The 23,376-nt window shown below is 40.5% G+C and overlaps 1 protein-coding gene and 1 long non-coding RNA gene across 2 annotated transcripts; both read right to left on the reverse strand.

Annotated features, from left to right (window-relative positions):
* Positions 1-4,701: 4,701 nt before the first annotated feature.
* Positions 4,702-7,316, reverse strand: LOC124279403 (putative glutathione-specific gamma-glutamylcyclotransferase 2). The gene is made up of 3 exons (XM_046715222.1): positions 7,108-7,316; positions 5,633-5,674; positions 4,702-5,120 (listed from the first exon to the last, which is right to left on the reverse strand). The coding sequence occupies exons 1-3, from the start codon at positions 7,240-7,242 to the stop codon at positions 4,746-4,748; spliced, it is 552 nt and encodes a 183-aa protein (XP_046571178.1). The 5' UTR covers positions 7,243-7,316; the 3' UTR covers positions 4,702-4,745.
* A 10,023-nt stretch (positions 7,317-17,339) lies between these two features.
* LOC124279404 lies at positions 17,340-19,286 on the reverse strand. The gene is made up of 2 exons (XR_006899359.1): positions 17,928-19,286; positions 17,340-17,837 (listed from the first exon to the last, which is right to left on the reverse strand). It is a non-coding gene; the product is annotated as an uncharacterized LOC124279404 (long non-coding RNA).
* Positions 19,287-23,376: the final 4,090 nt, after the last annotated feature.

Below are 23,376 nucleotides of genomic sequence, written 5' to 3' on the forward strand. Positions count from 1 at the left end.
GCCTTGGCCTTGTAGTTTCAGATACATAGGCCTTGTAGTTTCAGATACATAGGCCTTGTAGTTTCAGATACATAGGCCTTGTAGTTTCAGATACATTGGCCTTGTAGTTTCAGATACATTGGCCTTGTAGTTTCAGATACATAGGCCTTGTAGTTTCAGATACATAGGCCTTGTAGTTTCAGATACATTGGCCTTGTAGTTTCAGATACATAGGCCTTGTAGTTTCAGATACATTGGCCTTGTAGTTTCAGATACATTGGCCTTGTAGTTTCAGATACATAGGCCTTGTAGTTTCAGATACATAGGCCTTGTAGTTTCAGATACATAGGCCTTGTAGTTTCAGATACATTGGCCTTGTAGTTTCAGATACATTGGCCTTGTAGTTTCAGATACATAGGCCTTGTAGTTTCAGATACATAGGCCTTGTAGTTTCAGATACATAGGCCTTGTAGTTTCAGATACATAGGCCTTGTAGTTTTTCAGATACATAGGCCTTGTAGTTTCAGATTAGGCCTTGTAGTTTCAGATACATAGGCCTTGTAGTTTCAGATACATAGGCCTTGTAGTTTCAGATACATAGGCCTTGTAGTTTCAGATACATAGGCCTTGTAGTTTCAGATACATAGGCCTTGTAGTTTCAGACACAGGCCCTGGTAGGCCTTGTAGTTTCAGATACATAGGCCTTGTAGTTTCAGATACATTGGCCTTGTAGTTTCAGATACATAGGCCTTGTAGTTTCAGATACATAGGCCTTGTAGTTTCAGATACAGATACATTGGCCTTGTAGTTTCAGATACATAGGCCTTAGTTTAGTTTCAGATACACAGGCCTTGTAGTTTCAGATACATAGGCCTTGTAGTTTCAGATACATTGGCCTTGTAGTTTCAGATACACAGGCCTTGTAGTTTCAGATACATAGGCCTTGTAGTTTCAGATACATAGGCCTTGTAGTTTCAGATACATAGGCCTTGTAGTTTCAGATACATAGGCCTTGTAGTTTCAGATACATAGGCCTTGTAGTTTCTGATACATAGGCCTTGTAGTTTCAGATACATAGGCCTTGTAGTTTCAGATACATAGGCCTAGTAGTTTCAGATACATAGGCCTTGTAGTTTCAGATACATAGGCCTTGTAGTTTCAGATACATTGGCCTTGTAGTTTCAGATACATAGGCCTTGTAGTTTCAGATACACAGGCCTTGTAGTTTCAGATACATAGGCCTTGTAGTTTCAGATACACAGGCCTTGTAGTTTCAGATACACAGGCCTTGTAGTTTCAGATACATAGGCCTTGTAGTTTCAGATACATAGGCCTTGTAGTTTCAGATACATAGGCCTTGTAGTTTCAGATACATTGGCCTTGTAGTTTCAGATACATTGGCCTTGTAGTTTCAGATACATAGGCCTTGTAGTTTCTGATACATAGGGCCTTGTAGTTTTTCAGATACATAGGCCTTGTAGTTTCAGATACATAGGCCTTGTAGTTTCAGATACATAGGCCTTGTAGTTTCAGATACATAGGCCTAGTAGTTTCAGATACATAGGCCTTGTAGTTTCTGATATATAGGCCTTGTAGTTTCTGATATATAGGCCTTGTAGTTTCTGATATATAGGCCTAGTAGTTTCTGATATATAGGCCTAGTAGTTTCTGATATATAGGCCTTGTACTTTCTGATATATAGGCCTAGTAGTTTCTGATACATTGGCCTTGTAGTTTCTGATATATAGGCCTAGTAGTTTCTGATATATAGGCCTTGTAGTTTCTGATATATAGGCCTTGTAGTTTCTGATATATAGGCCTTGTAGTTTCTGATATATAGGCCTAGTAGTTTCTGATATATAGGCCTTGTAGTACTTTCTGATACATAGGCCTTGTAGCCTTTCAGATATATAGGCCTTGTATATATAGGCCTTGTAGTTTCTGATATATAGGCCTTGTAGTTTCTGATATATAGGCCTAGTAGTTTCAGATATATAGGCCTTGTAGTTTCTGATACATAGGCCTTGTAGTTTCAGATACATTGGCCTTGTAGTTTCAGATACATAGGCCTTGTAGTTTCAGATACATAGGCCTTGTAGTTTCAGATATATAGGCCTAGTAGTTTCAGATACATTGGCCTTGTAGTTTCAGATACACAGGCCTTGTAGTTTCAGATACATAGGCCTTGTAGTTTCAGATACATAGGCCTTGTAGTTTCAGATACATAGGCCTTGTAGTTTCAGATACATAGGCCTTGTAGTTTCAGATACATTGGCCTTGTAGTTTCAGATACATAGGCCTTGTAGTTTAGTAGTTTCAGATACATAGGATACATAGGCCTTGTAGTTTCAGATACATAGGCCTAGTAGTTTCAGATACATAGGCCTTGTAGTTTCAGATACATAGGCCTAGTAGTTTCAGATACATTGGCCTTGTAGTTTCATAAATGCAGTAACCTTTGAAAAAACAGGCTGTGTAGAGGTCAAAGGTAGTAGCTTAATTTGTAATGAAAATGTGCCAAAATATTGACATTTGTAGTCTCATAAACCACATGCTTGATACAGATATGGCTGAGTAAGTGCAGGCAGGTTGGATCAGCATTCTGTCGGTTTGTATCCGGCTTCAACTCTAGAGTTTCAGAGATGTTAGACACGTAACAGTTACACGTACCAGTCAGACAGCTGACTCCACCATGAGCTCACATTAACTTTAACTTATCAAACAGACAGTAAGCATACAAATTGTTTTATTAGAACTGGATTTTATGTCAGCTAAACCATGAGGTCGTATATCATGATTTTATACGATACAGCCATGGCAGCCATCACAATGTTACGGCTTGTAAACAGTCTCAGCAAGAACGTTCAGATATGCTAAATAAATAACAGTTATAACAATAGCAATAATAACAATAACAGCAATATGAACAATTATAACACCCTGACATGCACAGCATGAACACTGACATATAACAAAAACAGTCACCAACACGACAATGTCTGCTTGGAGGGTATGTTGCTGTATTACGTAAACTTCCGTATAAATATTCACAACCCATAAAGCAATGAGATTCTCAGTCCGTAGCCATGGTAGCACTGACAACACCTGTCCTTCATGAATAAAACCTCCTCACTTCACGTCCCAAGTGAGTGAGTGAGTGAATGCTGTTAAATGCTGAGACAGCAATATTACCCCTTGACCTAACAAGTTCTCTAGTCTGCATTAGGTGACCAGCAAGTTCTCTTGCTTGGTGTAGGTGACACAGCAAGTTCTCTTGCTTGGTGTATGTGACACGGCAAGTTCTCTTGCTTGGTTATGTGACACAGCAAGTTCTCTTGCTTGGTGTAGGTGACACAGCAAGTTCTCTTGCTTGGTGTATGTGACACAGCAAGTTCTCTTGCTTGGTGTAGGTGACACGGCAAGTTCTCTTGCTTGGTGTAGGTGACACAAGGCAAGACACAGCAAGTTCTCTTGCTTGGTGAAGGTGACACAGCAAGTTCTCTTGCTTGGTGTAGGTGACACAGCAAATTCTCTTGCTTGGTGTAGGTGACACAGCAAGTTCTCTTGCTTGGTGTAGGTGACACAGCAAGTTCTCTTGCTTGGTGTAGGTGACACTGAAGTCACAGTCCATACTGTTACAATGCTTTGTGTTGGAAAAAATCTGAGGGGAGGTGTTTTATATTTCTTACTAAGAACAATTGGAAATGACACTTATATGTACCATTTATCAACATTTACCAACACTTTTCATGTTTCAAACATACTTTGCATAAAAAGGAAACACATAAAATATCTCTAGCTGGCATATTTGAACTTGGAAAAGAAACTTTTACAGGCATTGTTGCAAACTGTTCAAATGCAAAATAGATCTTTGGTAAGGGACACCACAATTAATAGGTATAAAATCCACAAGATTGTATATATATAATCACAATGATATCACACTTTACCTCAGTTTAGCGGGCTCTTACAGATGGGTGTACTCTGGCATCGTGAATCCTTAGCCTTGTTTTTACCTAGATGTTCGTGGGAAAGTTAAACCCAACACTTGACCCATTTAACCCATTATGTTTACAGTAAATAAGACACCCGACCATTCATGTTAACATGTCAAACTTACAGTATCAGTTTAATAGGGGGAAAAGATATCAAGCAAATTTCACCACTCAGTTTCATAACATGATCATATTCACTTTTCATGTGAATTTCATAAGAATGAAAACATAACAAAATGAAAACAAATAAAAGTCCCTCATAAAGATTAACATGAATACTTGGGCTTTTTAACAGCTTTGTCCTTGGAGAAGATTTCGAAACTGCCTTGACTCTTAAACACAATGATTTCTCTCCCATCTTGTTTGTACACCTGAAATTTACTGAACTAATTGCACCCTCCTCATCAATTCAAGAAAGGAATATGATGTGACATTTGATATGGGCCAATATAGGAACAGACCGGTCTCCAAGCAGAGGAAACATACTATAACAAGTGTATATAGCTGAAATAACAAAAATGGAAATACACGATTAGGTTCAGAAGGGATAGTACATCGGCCAGCAAGTTGAGGCCTGAACAGAACATCTGTAACAATCTCATCACCAGTTGCTTCTCACATCAGCTGTCAGAACTGATGAGGATACAAAGTGGGATGGAGATTCCAGACACCCTAATATTTTCTTTTTTCACATGTATTTCAAGATTGCCGTGTTCTGCTGTCTCACAAATCATCCATATTCCATTCATTAGTTTAAAAGTTCTACAAACATCATAACATTTTACTCTGTGATGACAGTTGTTTGACGGCGCCTTCCAAGTCGAATATATGTTGGTCAGCTGCTTCAGGTGCAAGTTGCCGGATCGCGGTTGCTAGGTTGAGAAGGTAGTCAATGTTCTTCCCGCTTGGTCCGACAGAGTGGTAGATCTGATGTGCGATGTCCTCCAGAGGGGCCGGGCCCAAGTAAAACGGGTTGTCAGTGTTACCAATGTACAGCGTAAGATGGAACTCGGGCATGGTAGCGTCTTGAGGATGGAAGGTCACCACTGTTTGCTCGTATCCACCCTTCTCGCGGAAGTTGAGGTGTGAGATCACCTTCTCCACATCCGACTCATGGATCTTGTATGCAACTCCCCACACCACCTCCTGAATCAAGAACAAACAGTTACTGGTGTTGAAATAGGTCCGCTGGGTTGGGTTTTACACTGCTTTTAGCAATATTCCAGCCAGTAACAGTAAGCACTCATAGAAATGAGCTCCAACCATTGCACCCAGGCCCAGGTAGTGAGTGAGTTTAGTTTAGTTTTGCACCGATATTAGCACTGTTCCAGCAATATCACAGCGGGAGACACCAGAAATGGGCTTCACACACTGTACCCCTACGGGGAATCGAACCTGGGTTGTCGGCATGACGAGCGAAACGCATTAACGACTAAGCTACCCCACCGCCTTGCACCTGGGTAGGGAATCAAACCCAAATCTTTGGCGTGATGAGCAAACACTGTAACCACAAGGCTAGTCCACCACAGAAGCCTTCATATGGCAGTAGGATATACTATGAATATTGAATTTCTCCTCCAGAAAATATTAACACTTATACTATGATCAGAGAAGATGACTATGGGGAATAAATGGAAGCCGCAAAAGATTCTACTTGCCTCTGTATTACTGGATGGAACAAGAGTCACAACACGGCCAGGCTGGAAGTAAAAACAGTTCATTACACATCACATTCTCATACTATAACGCTTTGTCTGCTTGTTGGTTAATGCCACATTCAGCAGTATTGAAGCCATGTAGCAGTTGTCTGTACATGATGAAATACAGGCCTCATATACTGGTTATTAATGATGAACTAGCCAGAGTCTCACACATTGGATACGATGACACATGTCACCGAGTACAAACATAATATCAGTGTAGGAAAGATAGCCCGTCCCAACGTCCGAGACGGATGAATTTTGTGGAGGACGGGTTAAAAAAATATCTAGTCCGTCCTCATGTCGGGTCAATTTTAGCAAATCAATGACATATATATAATGATTATAACCTTTTTGAATATTTACTGCCGAAGGTGTTTTATTTATATTTGGAGGACAGGCCAGATTTTGGCAGGACTGGTAAAAATTGACCTGCCAGTCCTGTGGACAGGCTAGATTTTCTACATCTTTCCTACACTGATAATATCCATTTCATTGCCTCTGCATGTATGGATTCCTGGAAACCCAACAATCAGGGTATGACAACCTCAGTTATAACACGTTTAACAAACAGGTTTTAAAGGAACAAGCAGCAGAAAATAAAATACATTATTAGTGTATGAAATAAGCCCAAAAACCAGCAAGTGTATGAAATAAGCCCCCAAACCAGCCAGACCAAATATGGTGTATTTACTCAGATGTATATAACATCTAAATTTTTACCAGACCATCGGGCTGGCTAGCTGTAAATTTAGACCGTCCGTCAGAAATCTTGACCGTCTCAAGCTGGCGGACGGGCCTTATTTCATACACTGACATTATATATAATCCCAGTGACCCCCAGTTCTGTGTTCAATTTTGGTTGTGGTCATCAATTCCGTACACATGTATGATGGGGGTCAGCAATTTTGTCCATACAATTATTTTAGAATTATGCTTTAAATTATGGGAGTGTCATTGATTCTGTACATGACATATGCAGGGGGGTCATTTGTTTTGTACATATATGGGGAGAGAGAGAGAGAGAGAGAGAAGATCATTCACATTGCAAATGTGTATGTTTCTCCATAAAAATCATCATCACTCCCTAGCCATAAATTATGAACGGTCCCTTAGTCCGGCACAAATCACACACTACCAACACTTCTCTATTGTCTATTGACACATTTTAGGCAATTAACGTCAGTCCGCATGACCTATATAGCTGAACTTGACCCAATTCCGATGTCCTTAGAAAAACAACATCTTACCGATTATGCATTTCCTGATTCGGCAATTAAATACAACTTATATATACATCTCGCCTCTACCTAGCCCCCATCCTCAACAGGACCTCAACAGCTGTTGTGCAGATCTAGTGACATGATCGATTCCATGTCGTGTCAACATAAGCATCGAGCTGTTTACGGGAGATAGATCTATATAGTCAATACCTTGCCTGGTACGCCGCGATGGTCTTCGCTTCCTTGCCAAAACCGCCGCGCAAATCCTTTTATAAATCCAACAACTTTAGTCTCATATGGAAAGTCCACCTTCCATATGAGAGACCCGTAGCCAAATACCCACATTTTCGACTCCCAACTTCAGCGACTCGTTTACAACTGTTTGCCAGAGCTTCCAGTGTCTGTGACGTCAAAAGTTGTCTTAGGGTCAGAGGTCAAAGGTTATGTTTATGAACACAGGTAGATTGTAAAATCCTCCGCGAGTGCAACGTGCGTCCCAAAACACATTGCCCAATTCTTGGCTAGTGCTGGAATTGAAGCACCGGATCCATATGGGATGGGTATTTTAATAATAACCCTAATACTTGGGCCTGCTGGGGTTGTTTGTATAATGGAGTATGGGAAGAGACGAGAAAGACGAATCTGAGGTCATGCCGCCGATGATGTAATCAGCTCACATCTAAAACATAGTGTATATAGTTCTGCTTATGGAAAGCGAGTTATCCCAAAACTGGCAGTCTCCCGATGACGTAATAAGGGAGGTGTTATAATCCACTGGTGTATTTATGTGGAAAGATGTATTTATGTGTATATTTATGTATTTAGTTGAAATGTACCGTGAACGTAAAAGGTCTTCGAAATGTGTTCATTTGTCAGCAGTTTTACTTGTCAGTATGAGGTAACTACACAGTTTAAAAAGCTGACAATAGCGTGGCCATTCAAGATGAACATTTGGCAGGCTGAAACAATCAAACTGGTGGGGTCGAGACAGATCCAGGCAAAACTAACAGAACATATTAAAGGTGTAGTACCACCTCTTCGTTAAAATGCTCAAACCCCATATTACAAACTAATAACAATAACTAACTGTTAACATTACCAACACTAGTATATACATGACACTTCTATGGATAACAACTTCTTTATGCATTAATCCAATCTTATTGGCTTCGTAATCTTTTTGGCTTCGTAATCTTATTGACTTCGTAAATATATTGTTATCTTTGCACATTCTCCCTCCTTGTATTGTGTAAACATGTTTTATCTGTATATATTCACTCTTTGTACTGACTCAGTATTCACCTGATGAAGGAGCAAGAATTAGCCCTGAAACGTCGTGTAAAGAATAAAAAGAAGTTGTTATCCATAAAAGTGTCATGTATTCATGTTCGTCCAACTTCTAAATGCCCTTCAAAAACTATAATACTAATACTAACTATTACACTGCTACCTGTACTTGTAACTAAACACTGATATCGATACCAATACTAGCTATTACACTGCACCCTGTACTATAAGGGTAATGCTATTTTTTGAGGGCATTATCATTTGCAGAAGCCCGAGGTCTTCCATTAACTGCCCGACGAAGGAGGGCAGTTGATAAAGACCGAGGGCTTCTGCAAATGATAATGCCCTCAAAAATAGCATTACCGTTATTACTGCTAAAATACATGGAATTTGTGTTGAAAAGAAAAGGAAACAATGAAGGAATTTGACTGTAAGTTTACCCAAATCAACTTCTGACGGGGTTGACTGCCCGAATGCAATTACGTCATCGAACAATTCAAGTGACGTCACAACAGAAAGTGACGATATTCGACCTTGGCCTTTGACAAGACCATAGCCTGCAACATGTCAAGCTATGACAGTGTTCGGTTTTGGTCCATCAACAGTCTTAATAATGCAATTGTTTAGGTTAGCACCAACAAGAAAGCCAATATTACCGCTATTTAAAGCGGGAATTTGGGTTGTTTTGACTTGTTTGACCCAAAATATCTGCCAGTCGAAAGCCAATTAATGTCGAACTATGACGTCACTTGACAACAGAACTGATAGTGGCCCGTCGTTAAGGTTGAGCGGTCCAATATCATTTGCAGCGGACCGCAAATTTCTGATAACGGGAAGGCCGTTTCATGATAATTCCATGTATTTTAGCTATAATATAAGACTATTACACAGCACCCTGTACTTGTAACTAAACACTGATATCGATACCAATACTAGCTATTACACAGCACCCTGTACTTGTAACTAAACACTGATATCGATACCAATACTAGCTATTACACTGCACCCTGTACTTGTAACTAAACACTGATATCGATACCAATACTAGCTATTACACTCTGTACTTGTAACTAAACACTGATATCGATACCAATACTAGCTATTACACAGCACCCTGTACTTGTAACTAAACACTGATATCAATACCAATACTAGCTATTACACAGCACCCTGTACTTGTAACTAAACACTGATATCGATACCAATACTAGCTATTACACAGCACCCTGTACTTGTAACTAAACACTGATATCGATACCAATACTAGCTATTACACTGCACCCTGTACTTGTAACTAAACACTGATATCGATACAATGTGAAGCTATTACCCTGTACTTGTAACTAAACACTGATATCAATACCAATACTAGCTATTACCCTGTACTTGTAACTAAACGCACTGATATAACTAAACACTGATATCGATACCAATACTAGCTATTACACAGCACCCTGTACTTGTAACTAAACACTGATATCGATACCAATACTAGCTATTACACTGCACCCTGTACTTGTAACTAAACACTGATATCGATACCAATACTAGCTATTACACTGCACCCTGTACTTGTAACTAAACACTGATATCAATACCAATACTAAATACTTATTTGAACTTTACTATATAATTTACTGACACAATCACATGAAATCTGAGACTGCCACATAAACATGTAGATATATTTATTTACGACAAAATCACCACAGTTTCAAATATAATGATATGGCCTGACGTGCATCAGTGTTACAGCCCATCCACCTAAACAAGGAATGTTCTGCCATTAAATTTCTAAAATTACTCGATATCCAGGCCACTGATCGGAACTGGCACAGCTGATAACTGGCACAGGTCATACTTCCAGTAGTCGTCAAATATTAATAAAAACTCTTAAGATCCACTGCCTGTCCACCCCTGTAACTATGGCAACCGATATTTAATTTCTTTCTTATGCAGTAGTGGTCTGTCTCACATTCCCTCAGCGATATTTTTTCCCATTTGCAAGTAAAGATTTTCCTCAGGTTCCGAATCGCCCCTTTCACCGGGGCATCTGTTGAATGTAAAGGGCAGTGTTTGTTTCCACGAAGCGTGTCAGATAAAGCACATGCTTGTGTCAATGAAAATAGCTAAAAGAAGAATTTGATTATATGTGTTATCAATTTTAATTATGATTTTGGCATTCAAACATAAAATCATTTGAAGATGATCATGAAATCAGGAAAGAGGTATCCTACAAGCAGATACACAATGTATGTGCGAGTTACCTGCTGTACACACACCTGTATAATGATACCCTCCCAACTGGGAATCCTACAAGCAGATACACACTGTATGTGCGGGTTACCTGCTGTACACACCACCTGTATAATGATACCCTCCCAACTGGGAATCCTACAAGCAGATACACAATGTATGTGCGAGTTACCTGCTGTACACACACCTGTATAATGATACCCTCTCAGCTGGGAATCCTACAAGCAGATACACAATGTATGTGCGAGTTACCTGCTGTACACACACCTGTATAATGATACCCTCCCAACTGGGAATGGTCGCTGTATTCAGTACCATCGGAATAATATGGGCCATGTTATTCCATCAGCCGATGACGCTGCAATCTTATGGCATTAGTTTGGTGGACGTTGTGCTTTATACTTCAAACGAATTACCATTGTTTTCCATTGTCATTTGTACATAGCGAGGCACAGAGGCGGACCACCTATATTCACTCGTCAACACCCATGGCTCGGTACAGCCACTGTTATCTGTGGTGAGTCTTTATCATATGGTGCTGCTGCCGACAGTGAGTGAGTGAGTGAGAGGGACGGAGCTTATATCAACGCGTGTACGGAAAACCAGTAAAGATACAGGTCTAACAGATGTTTATGAGGTCGTTAAAGTGCGAAGACATTGGGCCAGTGGGTATTTTCTCCCAGCAAGTCTTAATAAGGGTACTGATCTATGACTTCAACCTGTTGTCTAATAGAGAACCGTTTAATATTGCCAGCTAGGACTCACTGGCTGGTTTGAACGTAACCAAACTGGGCTTACGTCTTCAGCGTAATAAACTGAGACCAGGTTTATTGCATTTCTCGAGAGTCAATGGTTACCTGTAATCTTTGAAGATTTCGAGACACCAAAAGCTGCATGTTGGTTAATTTCCTCAACCTACACTAGAACGGTGGGAGCCCATCGGATGCTGGCTGTTGCTGGTTGATGGAAATATCACAGCAGTGCAAGCAGATCCGGATGTCTGATGCGTGGATGATGATATGACTGAAATTGACATGAATCCCATGTCTGTATTTTTTATAGCTTGCTATGCAATTGTATAGCGTATTAATGCCATGGTAATAGACCAATGAATAGAGATCTGGTTTATTTCAGGGAGTACATTAAACCCTATTTTGCCATTGCTATAATATGAACAAACCATATAGGTAAATGTGTATATACAAGCATTAACATTAATATTCAACATATGTGGAATATAAACAAACCATTTAGGTACATGTAGACGTACAAGCATTAACATTAATATTCAACAGATGTGGACGTACTGCAGTGAAGTTCTGTTCAATCGTATTCATAACACACCAACGACTGTTCAGTATTTTCAGGCAAAACAAAATGCATGCAATACAAAATGACTCTCATGTGATCCATGTTTGGTGGAGTAAACCAACAAATATTTATTGTCATGATTCACTTGATGCACAGTTAATGGATTTATATGAAGTATACTTAGTGGTAATACAACGTACACAGATTACCTGACACAGATTCCCATTTGGCATTTCTCGTGTCTGGGGTATTTACTCAACCTTATTTTTTAGGTCTGATGTGGTGAATGCATTGCACATGTCATGTAATATACACAACAAAGCACACGTGACACATGTGGTCTCACCCAAGGCAAGTGAGTTTGTTCATAAATTGCCTCTTCACCCAGCAGTGAATGGGTACCTGGTGGGATAAGTCATATGACTGTTAACCTTCTAGCACCTCAAAGGCACCATTGGTTATCCGGGGTAATACTGTGTTACCGCCTTGAGCACGCACAACTGCGTGGAAACAGGCGCTTTATAACTAGCCATTATTAAATAAATCATAATATGCTTGTGCGCGTGGTACCGCAGCAAGAGAGGAATTGTCAGTTGAGTTAAAAAGATTCATCGATCAGAGGATTAACCGATAATACGAAGATCGATTAATCACTGCTATTTTACTCAATGGATTTTGTGTAGGCTGACTAAAGCAGATGGAATACAGCTATATCTTGACGGAAAGTGGCTGTGTATAAGCAACCTACTTTCTTCAAAGGATTAGGCGGCACTACGTGGATTGATTGCTCTTTGTAATTGAATGATTTTTTAAAACAAAGAACCGTGGACTACATGAATACATTTGTCACGTGTGCCATTTCAGTTGACCAATGACGCTTTCTGCTAACCTGTGCAAAACACCATCATGTCGGAAAGTTCAAGTAAAATCGCCAAATCGTCATATCATCATGAAACACCTTAAACAAAGTAACCAGTGAGAAACAAACACTGAGTTGTTAATCCCCAAGCGCTATATATACTATTATAAAAGCTGAGAAGATTCCACGTTTGGGAGATATTGTTTGGGAACCATGTTGTATAATGTTATATGGATTTAGAAAATGATTATTCCATTCACAGCTCGTTATGAACGTTATGAATGCAAACACGCCAATATCGTGCAAAGCGTTTAAAACGATGTGCACATGAATATGGTCAAAATTTACAGTGAAACGTGTCAGTGTGTTGCTGTACAATAAAAAGCAAGCTGGTAAGAAGCTGGAACAAGAGAAAAAGCATTGTGGATTCACGCGATATTAATGAGGTTGACTTGATGGAGAGTAGGGTTCTTTTGCCAATCTCATAACAAAATCATAGGGTAGACATCACCACCTGCCCCCTACCTTCAGGAATTCCTCAACTGATGCAGCTCTCAGTAACCCATGCACAGGGATGGCGCCTACAAACCAAGAACTGTCCTGGTGAATCTGTGCAAGGGTCGTAGTTCTGTCCCTGGATGCGTCTGAGACAACAGGACCACCCTACTCACGAAGTGCCGGTGACACATGGATAATTCACTGCACTTAAATGTATATACTCTTCTACTCCTCCATAGGAGATTACAAGAACTTAGATCATGGATAGGCAGTTACTCGCGTGATTTAAGAGTCAATAGAGCGGCAGAGGCTGTAGAACCCCTCGATCAGCACAGACTGGTACAGCTGGGGGTCATCTTCCTGCAGGGTGACTGGGGGCTGGCAGGACAGGATGCATGATACTAAGTCTGCGTCAAATCTTGTGTGGGGACTGACACTCAGCTCAGTTGGGTTGATACTGGCGATTTTGCACCACAGAGTGTCTCTCGCAGTCTCGTCAGCCACACAACCACATACAATATGTCTCAACTGGTCGTTGTGATCACAGCCACAATCTGGACAGGTACCAGGAACTTTGTCTGGGCGCCATGCAGAACACATTAGGAATGCGCACTTCTTCAGTCTTGGCAAGGTCTTTGCAATCTTCCAGGCTGGATGAGCTTCGACGGAATAAATGAATAGTCAGGTCTGGATCTGATGACGTCTTCCACGAAGGTAAAACCGATGAGTCTGTAGGAAGGAATGCAGGTGAGGCAGCAGATTATTATGTTCAAGAATCTGGCATACATCCGGAAGGAATCCTTGTGGATGTCCTGTCCACTTGATCTTGAAGGCATGAAGTTTGTTGAGGAAAACCTGGTGTGCAAGGAGATGGTGTTGGGTATTGCAGAAGATACCAAAGAAGAAGAACAACTTTCTCATATGTATTGCTGCTTCCAAAGGGCTCCACCCTATCAAAGAGTTACAAATGTCTGATCTTGTTGATCTTGGTAAGCCTTGACACACTTTTAGGTAGAAACGCCACAACCGAATAGGGCCCTATGAATGCTTACAGTCCTTACGAGGTTTGCACGAGTGATGGGATTCAGGCCTTTGCAGTACAAAGCTAGACTTCATCAGCATCATCGTTTAAGATTTCATTTTGGAGCTTGCATTGACCGTCCTTGAATTGTGAGTTAAGAGTCACATCAACATGCTTGAGTGAGTCTGAGATTGGTATTTGATTTCCAGAGGATTATGTTGCACTCCGTCTTTTTTGATTAACCAAATAGCATTACGTTGCTCTTGACAGGTGAGAAGGTGAATCTCCATTGTTTGCTGAAAGTCTCACAAAGATCGACTATGTCCTGAAGATAGGATGTGATTGGGCTGATGAGACAGATGTCGTCAGCTTGTGTCGGTGCTGCAATATGGAGGTCTAACACCATTGCTCCCTTCTTTGTCGAGTCCAGGAGATCATTGATGTAAACAAGGTATAATTGTGCGGAGAGTACACTCCCTTGACTCACCCCCCTTCCAAGAGTAAACCACTCTGATATAGTTCCATTGACCATTACACTGCTCGTCATGCCTTTGTATGTGTTGTCCAAAGCCTCCCATACGGGTCCAGGTATATCCACACGTCGTCATATGAGCGAAATATTCTCAAGCACGACGTTAAACCCAATTTCAACTCACCTCACCCCAGGTATATCCTGCTGGTTCAGTTTCCAAAGTAGCCCTTTGATTGGTTGTCTCTTTGTTATGGCCTTTATGAATAGGGACAATTATTCCCCTTTTCCATGGTTGTGGTGTGTATCCTGTTGTGAGAATCCTGTTAAAGAGCTCCGAAAGAAAGTATACAAGTAAGGTCCTCCATATTACAGGTGTTCGTACGAGCAGAGACCATCTATTATATGGCCTTTGGTACGAGATTCCGTCGATGCCTGCAGCTTTGTTATTCTTAAGTTGTCTACATATGCTCTCTATCTCATTGCTTGATGTCATAAGTTCCTTCAGTTCATATTGAGTAGAGTGAATCTCATCTCTAAGATGCCGAACCTTCTCCATTATCTCTTCTTTAAAGGCGTTGTCAAAGCTGTCGTCCAGATTTGAGCAGAACACAGATTTCATGTGGTCAGCAATGGCGTTGCATACCTCCCAAGGCTAGAGCGGTCACAGGGAAAATTGTCTGTTTCAACCGGAGTGGAGTAGTATCATGCATGTGGCTGCTGTGGACACTAAAATGGCATCACAAATTTAACGCACGTGTTTAATTGCGTCCTCTGATGCAAGCAGCAGTTCAAATAAGACATCCCCACAGCCTCTTACTGTGAAGCATATTGAATTTTATAGCTTGAACTAACGTTTTATGAAGCAATACGGTGAATGAGGTTTAATGTGGTTCAATTAGTGCAGGTATACAGCAGGGTGCCAACTCAATTGTGAGCCTAGGGTTTTCATTGAAGGTCATGGACCCCTGATATCCCAAATGCATCATGATTGGGTCTGCTACAGTACACAACAATGATATATCTGCCAGGTGAATAACTCACTGTTCCGTATGTCGGTGTCGGTCATACTTGGTTGGTTTGTTGTTTAACGTTGCACTCAGCAATATCCCAACTATATAGCGACAGTCGTAAAATAATCCAGACTGGACCAGACAATCCAGTGATCAATAGCATGATCATCAATCTACACACAGGGATACCATGACGTGTCTACCAAGTCAGCGAGCCTGACCACCCGATCCTGTTAGTCGCCTCTTACAAGCATGGGTTACTGAAGACCAATTCTAACCGGGATCTTCATGGTGTCGGCAATACCACATTGTGACAAGACATACCAGTGGTTGAAAGTAGGAGCAAGGACCAACCTTTTGGGTTTTTCATTTCATGTAATCAGCCAAGCAGTGTACCGATTACTGAGGGCAAATTCTAACACTAAAATGATATGATCTGAATCCCAATATTCACCTGTTGTGTAAATTGGGTCACATTGCTTCAGTACCAGGTTAACAGTGTAGAGACCCTTTAATCCGCAGGCATGAACAAGTCTTCATCAATCCAGTCATTGGGGCAAGTGATGAGATCAGCTAGTCAGGTTCACTATCTTGGTTGATGCATGTTATCATATCCCAATATTTTAGATTGATGATCATGATGTCAGTCACCAGATTGTCTGGTCCAGGCTTAATTACAGCTGGAGTCTTGTAGCAATCAACAAACACTCCTCAGTACCCAAACACATTCCCCTCTTGACAGCCATCACACAAGTATGTATTTGTGATCAGTACCCAAACACATTCCCCTCTTGACAGCCATCACACAAGTATGTATTTGTGATCAGTACCCAAACACATTCCCCTCTTGACAGCCATCACACAAGTATGTATTTGTGATCAGTACCCAAACACATTCCCCTCTTGACAGCCATCACACAAGTATGTATTTGTGATCAGTACCCAAACACATTCCCCTCTTGACAGCCATCACACAAGTATGTATTTGTGATCAGTACCCAAACACATTCCCCTCTTGACAGCCATCACACAAGTATGTATTTGTGAGGGATGCACACATCTGCACTTGATTGATGAAGTTTACAGAATGTAGGTGGCAGCACTATTACAGTAGCATGCAGCCTGGATGCAGCCAGGACAACCATGATGGACAGAGTGGGGACACATCACCAGGAAGGAGGGCCATCTCAGCTGTTCTTCCCCAGTAGGACGCTGCAACCCTACAACTGCAACCTTACAAAGTATAGCCTGTTTGGATCAAAATGTGACCGATGAATCACAATCTAACTCCAACCCTTGAGGCTGTTCCTGCAACAGTAATACTGCTACTTTACTCTCATAAAACTTCACACGAAAATCAAAACAAAATAATGCATGAAACTTTTTTCCAGAATTAGCCTGATGTTTTCATTACATTCTGTGTTGAGATGAATGTTTGATCATGAACACATTAGATTGTGATTCATCGGTATCACTTTGACCCAAACAGACTGCAGCATACCGGTAAGTAGAAATTTACGCTTAACATGTTCCTATACTTCACAGGGCATCTTGTAAGGATGCCACTGAAATGACTGAAAATGTTTAATACCTTAGTAAACGCAAGACAAAGTTAGTCAGGCAGGCATGTTAGTATCAGTTTCTGTCCTGGCTTTGTTTCGACATGACATGATTATAGAAACAAGGTTCATACTTGAGTATGTGTGTAAATACAAGAGAATCAGAAAAGTTTCTTCACATATTTTATTGTTTTGTGACCATCTTGTAATCATGATGCAATCTGTCTGGGAGTTGCCAAATCCCAGACAGATCAAAGATGTTTCTTACATAACACTGGCCTCAGCAATATTCCTGCTGTATGCTGCTGGCCTGTATATATTGAGTCAGGATCAGACATGATGTGGTAAGCACTGATCCCATGAGGACACAATAACTGGCCATCATCCAACACTACACTGTCTGACCCCCTCAATGTTACCTCATCAAATAGGGTGCGGAGACCAGTTCTAACTGAAATGCATAACCAGTACCCACCAAACAGCTGTCATAGCACCATCCATGTAACTATGGACTTACGATGGTCGTAGCACTACCTCCATCCATGTAACAGTATTGACTTACGATGGTCGTAGCACTACCTCCATCCATGTAACTATGGACTTACGATGGTCGTAGCACTACCTCCATCCATGTAACAGTATTGACTTACGATGGTCGTAGCACTACCTCCATTCATGTAACAGTATTGACTTACAATGGTCATAGCACTACCTCCATCCATGAAACAGTATTGACTTATGATGGTCGTAGAACTACCTCCATCCATGTAACAGTATTGACTTACGATGGTCTTAGCACTACCTCCATCCATGTAACAGTATTGACTTATGATGGTCGTAGAACTACCTCCATCCATGTAATAGTATTGACTTACGATGGTCGTAGAACTACCTCCATCCATGTAACAGTATTGAATTACGATGGTAAACTTATGATGGTTGTAGCACTGTTGACATGAAAAGTTTGTCAGTTTATTATCATCATAGTGCTATGATTATCCGAGTCTTTGTAAGCGTATGGGAGTACCAGTTGTTATCCCACTATGACTGCTGTAAATCTTAATACTGGCCGCACAACAATGTTCAAATTCTGTCAAAGTGAATGTAACCCTTCACATGAACTGAATTTGGTATCAAACATATTCATATTGTCAGGTGTACAAGAGAAAGGTTTATCAGATCATTTTTAATCAAGTCATATGTTATGATTTTGTCAAGTAATGAAACTAAAAAGTGAAGTTTTTATTAGACAAAAGCCTGTTGTTATTGGTCTTTCTCAGCAGACTAAGCATACAACACTACAAGCCTGGCAAGCAGGCCGTGGACAAGGTGAAGGTCAATCGAATTTCAGTGAGGTAAGTTATAAAATGCAGATGTCAAGAAACAAACTTACATACAATGTGTAAAAGCGACATGTCACAGAAAACATGATATACAGTTTGTCATATTTAACATTCTACTCATCGTACATGAACACAGTGATTGAAAGCAACATTTTCAGAATTATTTTTTCACTGTATCGGTCATATGAAACCATCTTTCCCTCACAGGCTATCAAGTAGAAAGTAATTCTGACATTCAAACCATACTCGTGTCAACTGTCCCTTTCTTTAACATAGTGAATTCTCTATAAAACTCATGAAACATACAATATGTATAACACTGTACCCACAAAGTGTCAGTTATGATGTTCAGTTTACATAATGTTCTGTTTTGCTGCAATATAGAAATGGGGACAAAACGAAGGGCAATACGTGCATTTTGACAATAACAGACGGCAAATATCATGGAAATCCCTACTGAAGTATTAGCCAACCTACAGACAAACCTGCAAAATGTATGATAATGTGATGTTGATATATTCTGCAGTCTCTGCAAAAGCACATAAATATTGACAGCTGAGCAGGTATCTCATTGAGCACTCGGTAACAAGACATACTGTTTAACATGCTGTAATGATCTGCATCCAGAACTGACACTGAGATATGGTGGTCAGGAAAACTCTACGATATGGTACACAGAACTGACACTGATATATGCTGGTCAGGCAAGCTCTATGTACAGAACTGACACTGAGATATGCTGGTCAGGAAAGCTCTATGTACAGAACTGACACTGAGATATGGTACTCAGGCAAGCTCTATGTACAGAACTGACACTGAGATATGGTACTCAGGCAAGCTCTATGTACAGAACTGACACTGAGATATGCTGGTCAGGAAAGCTCTATGTACAGAACTGACACTGAGATATGGTACTCAGGCAAGCTCTATGTACAGAACTGACACTGAGATATGCTGGTCAGGAAAGCTCTATGTACAGAACTGACACTGAGATATGCTGGTCAGGAAAGCTCTATGTACAGAACTGACACTGAGATATGCTGGTCAGGAAAGCTCTATGTACAGAACAGGCAAGCTCTATGTACAGAACTGACACTGAGATATGCTGGTCAGGAAAGCTCTATGTGACACTGAGATATGCAGGGTCAGGAAAGTCAGGAAAGCTCTATGTACAGAACTGACACAATGCTGGTCACTGAATGAGATACTGGTCAAGCAGAACTGACACTGTATATGATCCAGGAATTACCAGGTCACTGTGACTCAGGCAAGCTCTATGTACAGAACTGACACTGAGATATGGTGATGACAGAAAGGACACAGATTGCTGGTCAGACTCCTGACTGACTGGTCACCTGAGTGTTACATCATTACTTACAAGTTGCTTGATGTTGTACCCAACATAAACCAAGCATATGATGATCAATTTTCGATGGTGATGACATTAGGTCAGATTATGACAGACTCCTGACTGACTGGTCAGGTTACTCATTACTAAGCATATGTGTAGACATGAGAATTTCCATGGATTTCGGGATGTTTGTTCATTTTGAGCGTTTTTGAGATCGATGTAAATCTGCATTAAAAGACCTCAAGACCACCGGCTAAATTTTCAGTGTTGTTTGTGCTTCGCTGTTCTCATGTCTGCTCGTGCCAAACACCTGTAGACGTACCTGTTTTTATTGGGATTGTATCGTAAATAGGGATTTATACAATAAATAAACTTAGTTTCTTCTTCTAATTCCCTTTATTGTTAGCTATATATATTTATGAATTCAAAATGAGCAGTCAGTAAACCCTTTGTAAACAGTAATCTGAACATTGCTGGTAAAGACAAAGGATGTCATCTCCACTGTGTCTCCCTATGGCACCTACAACATGTACAACACAGTACTCTTAACTGCCGGGTGCCAGTTTTCACGTACCATCTTCCAAAACTATCTGACATGGTAACATCGATTCATGTGCCTAGTGGTTTGATTCATGAACTAATGAAGGAAGACTTTTTTCACGGATGAACATAACTATTCTTCAGATAGAGATAGAGATCCATTCAATTCTGAGCCTGTGTCACAACGTGATCATTTATACATATCAACAAATTCGTTCATCACTAACTAAACCCAAATACACTGCATAAAACAAAAAACCTTGAGACATTTTATGCGGTTACCAGCAATTACTAATCTACATTTTTCGGCATGTTGCCAAGTTTTGACAGACGAAACACAGTCCTAAAGAGAGAAGGTATAATTGAGTCTGGACCAGACAATCCAGTGATCAACAGCATGAGCATCGATTTATACAATTGGGATACGATGACATGTCACAACCAAGTCAGCGAGCCTGACGACATGATCCCATTACTCGCCTCTTACGACAAGCATGGGTTACTAAAGATCATTTCCAACCCGGATCCTAACTGGCAGCTGGTATGGGGCTCTGGGAGGACAAGCAGGCTGTGGTGACGAGGAGTAGTTCCCCATTGATCGTGAATGTCATCTATCATTGCCCCATTCTCGTCAATCTAACTAACAAACTCTTCAGTCCAATGGGAACACTATGACACAAGTGCAGATCCCCTGCGCAAAAATATCCAAAAAATCTTCCGACTTTATTTAAACAGTGAGTAGCACAAGCACATGTAAAAAAACTACTAAAGATGACATCACACTGTCCATTTTTTTATCGTTTGCAAGAAAAAATAATCATCTAAAAGTGCGTTCCAACATCGTAGGTGTAGAGTGTTTAATAAAATTCTTTGATCTGATCTAGTTTGCATTTTTTCTAACCATGATAATGCCCTGAAGGGTGAGATATTGTTTGTGTGGAGGGTCACAGTTAGCTTGAGTAGTGACCAATAAGCCATGGGAATCCTTCATAATCCTATTTAAAGATACAGCAGACTAGATATGATCAAAGAAAATTTTCAAAACATTGATTGACTCTATAAGGAAGGTTTAGTAAATCCTGTAGTTTTGCCACAGAGATTCCAGTAGCTTGATGCAAACAGAAGTGAACAGAATATGACACTTCTACATGGCTGCCCTGGTTGTCGATAATTTAACCTGTGCAAAATTTCAAATTGTTCAAGGTAAAATTCTCCAAATACTCATCTTTTCTTTTCAAAGTGACAGCTTAAAAAAAACCCTTGTGGTATAAAAGCCTTTCTCAAGTACATATTTCTTGATTATGTTAATTCATTGTTATAATACCAAGAAGTACACTTATGTTATCTCTCCGTCTCTCTGCTGACACTGTAGAATTTACATCACAATGCTTCATCATGAACAGTTCCAATCAAGAAAATGGCACAATGTGGAATGGACTTGTCCTTGGGTACGTTTCTGCAATCTGATTTGGCTATACTGAAATGAACCTGAGGTACACATCTGAGGTACCTGAGCCAAGAATGATCCCTTCAGTGCCAGTGACCTGATTATCATGGGTAGGCATATACTGGTATGTAATTAGAACCATCTACCACAGTCCCCTGTGACCTACCTGGATCAACATACGTCTGTGTTCACTACGGAGGGGTGGGGCACTACAACTTATCAGAAATTCTGATGCACTGCCAATTTTTAAAATGAATCCTTTTAACACAATATTGTTTTCAGGTTCAGAATTTTGAAATATAGATTTGCTGGTAACAAAAACCCATGTGAGGTTCAGTATCATATCGCCTTTACTGCAGGCGGGACAACAGTTTAAACAGACAACAACAACAAACATCATGTCATACATACATTAAAGGCCTTGGATATTGACATTATCAACACCACAAAACAGCTGCAAAAACTATAACATAGTATTTCCAACAATAAAGATGCATGTGGACACATGTAGCTGACCACCAATCATGTCACATTCCACTTGAAACAAGGACATAAAACCTGTAACAGGCACTAACAAAATGCTCAGGTTGTGATTTGGAAATAATAACCCACATACAAGTGCTCAACTGACCTTTTTTTCCTGAAGAGAACAAAGAAATAACATACTATTTATATGTGAAAATGTGTCTTATGTCTCTGATATGTGTCTGCATCAATGTGTCTGCAAGGGCAGATAACTCTGATTTTATTGTGCTTATTGAACAGTAACACTTGTGTGACCTGTTGTCAAAAGATTTAAGAAGTGTATTCCAATAAATTCTTGATGTAGGTCCTACATAGTGTCCTCATAAGATCCAGCTCAATCTTTGGCTAGATGAACACCTGTAGATAGTGATGTGTGAGAAGATGTGTGACCAGGATGTCTTGTCTACTGTGAGAGATGGTTGCTAGGGTACGAGGATGTCTTGTCTACCATGTGAGATGGTTGCTAGGGTACAGGGATGTTTTGTCTACTGTGTGAGATGGTTGCTAGGGTACAGAGATGTCTTGTCTACCGTGTGAGATGGTTGCTAGGGTACAGGGATGTTTTGTCTACTGTGTGAGATGGTTGCTAGTGTACAGAGATGTCTTGTCTACTGTGTGAGATGGTTGCTAGGGTACGAGGATGTCTTGTCTAATGTGTGAGATGGTTGCTAAGGCACAGAGATGTCTTGTCTACCATGTGAGATGGTTGCTAGGGTACAGGGATGTTATTTCTACTGTGTGAGATGGTTGCTAGGGTACAGAGATGTCTTGTCTACCATGTGAGATGGTTGCTAGGGTACAGGGATGTTATTTCTACTGTGTGAGATGGTTGCTAGGGTACAGAGATGTCTTGTCTACCATGTGAGATGGTTGCTAGGGTTTCGAGATGTGTTATCTACCATGTGACATGGTTGCTAGGGCACAGAGATGTTTTGTCTACTGTGTGAGATGGTTGCTAGGGTACGAGGATGTCTTGTCTACTGTGTGACATGGTTGCTAG

This window comes from Haliotis rubra, unplaced genomic scaffold (assembly GCF_003918875.1).
Source record: "Haliotis rubra isolate DU_JTF1 unplaced genomic scaffold, ASM391887v1 Scf25, whole genome shotgun sequence".
NCBI lineage: Eukaryota > Metazoa > Mollusca > Gastropoda > Lepetellida > Haliotidae > Haliotis > Haliotis rubra.

Coding starts and splice junctions, on each gene's coding strand:
- LOC124279403 (XM_046715222.1), bottom strand. CDS start 7,242: ATGTGGGTATTTGGCTACGGGTCTCTCATATGGAAGGTGGACTTTCCA. Junction 5,675..7,107: donor ATCGCGGCGTACCAGGCAAG/GTATTGACTATA, acceptor TTTTACTTCCAG/CCTGGCCGTGTTGTGACTCT. Junction 5,121..5,632: donor TTCCATCCAGTAATACAGAG/GCAAGTAGAATC, acceptor TTCTTGATTCAG/GAGGTGGTGTGGGGAGTTGC.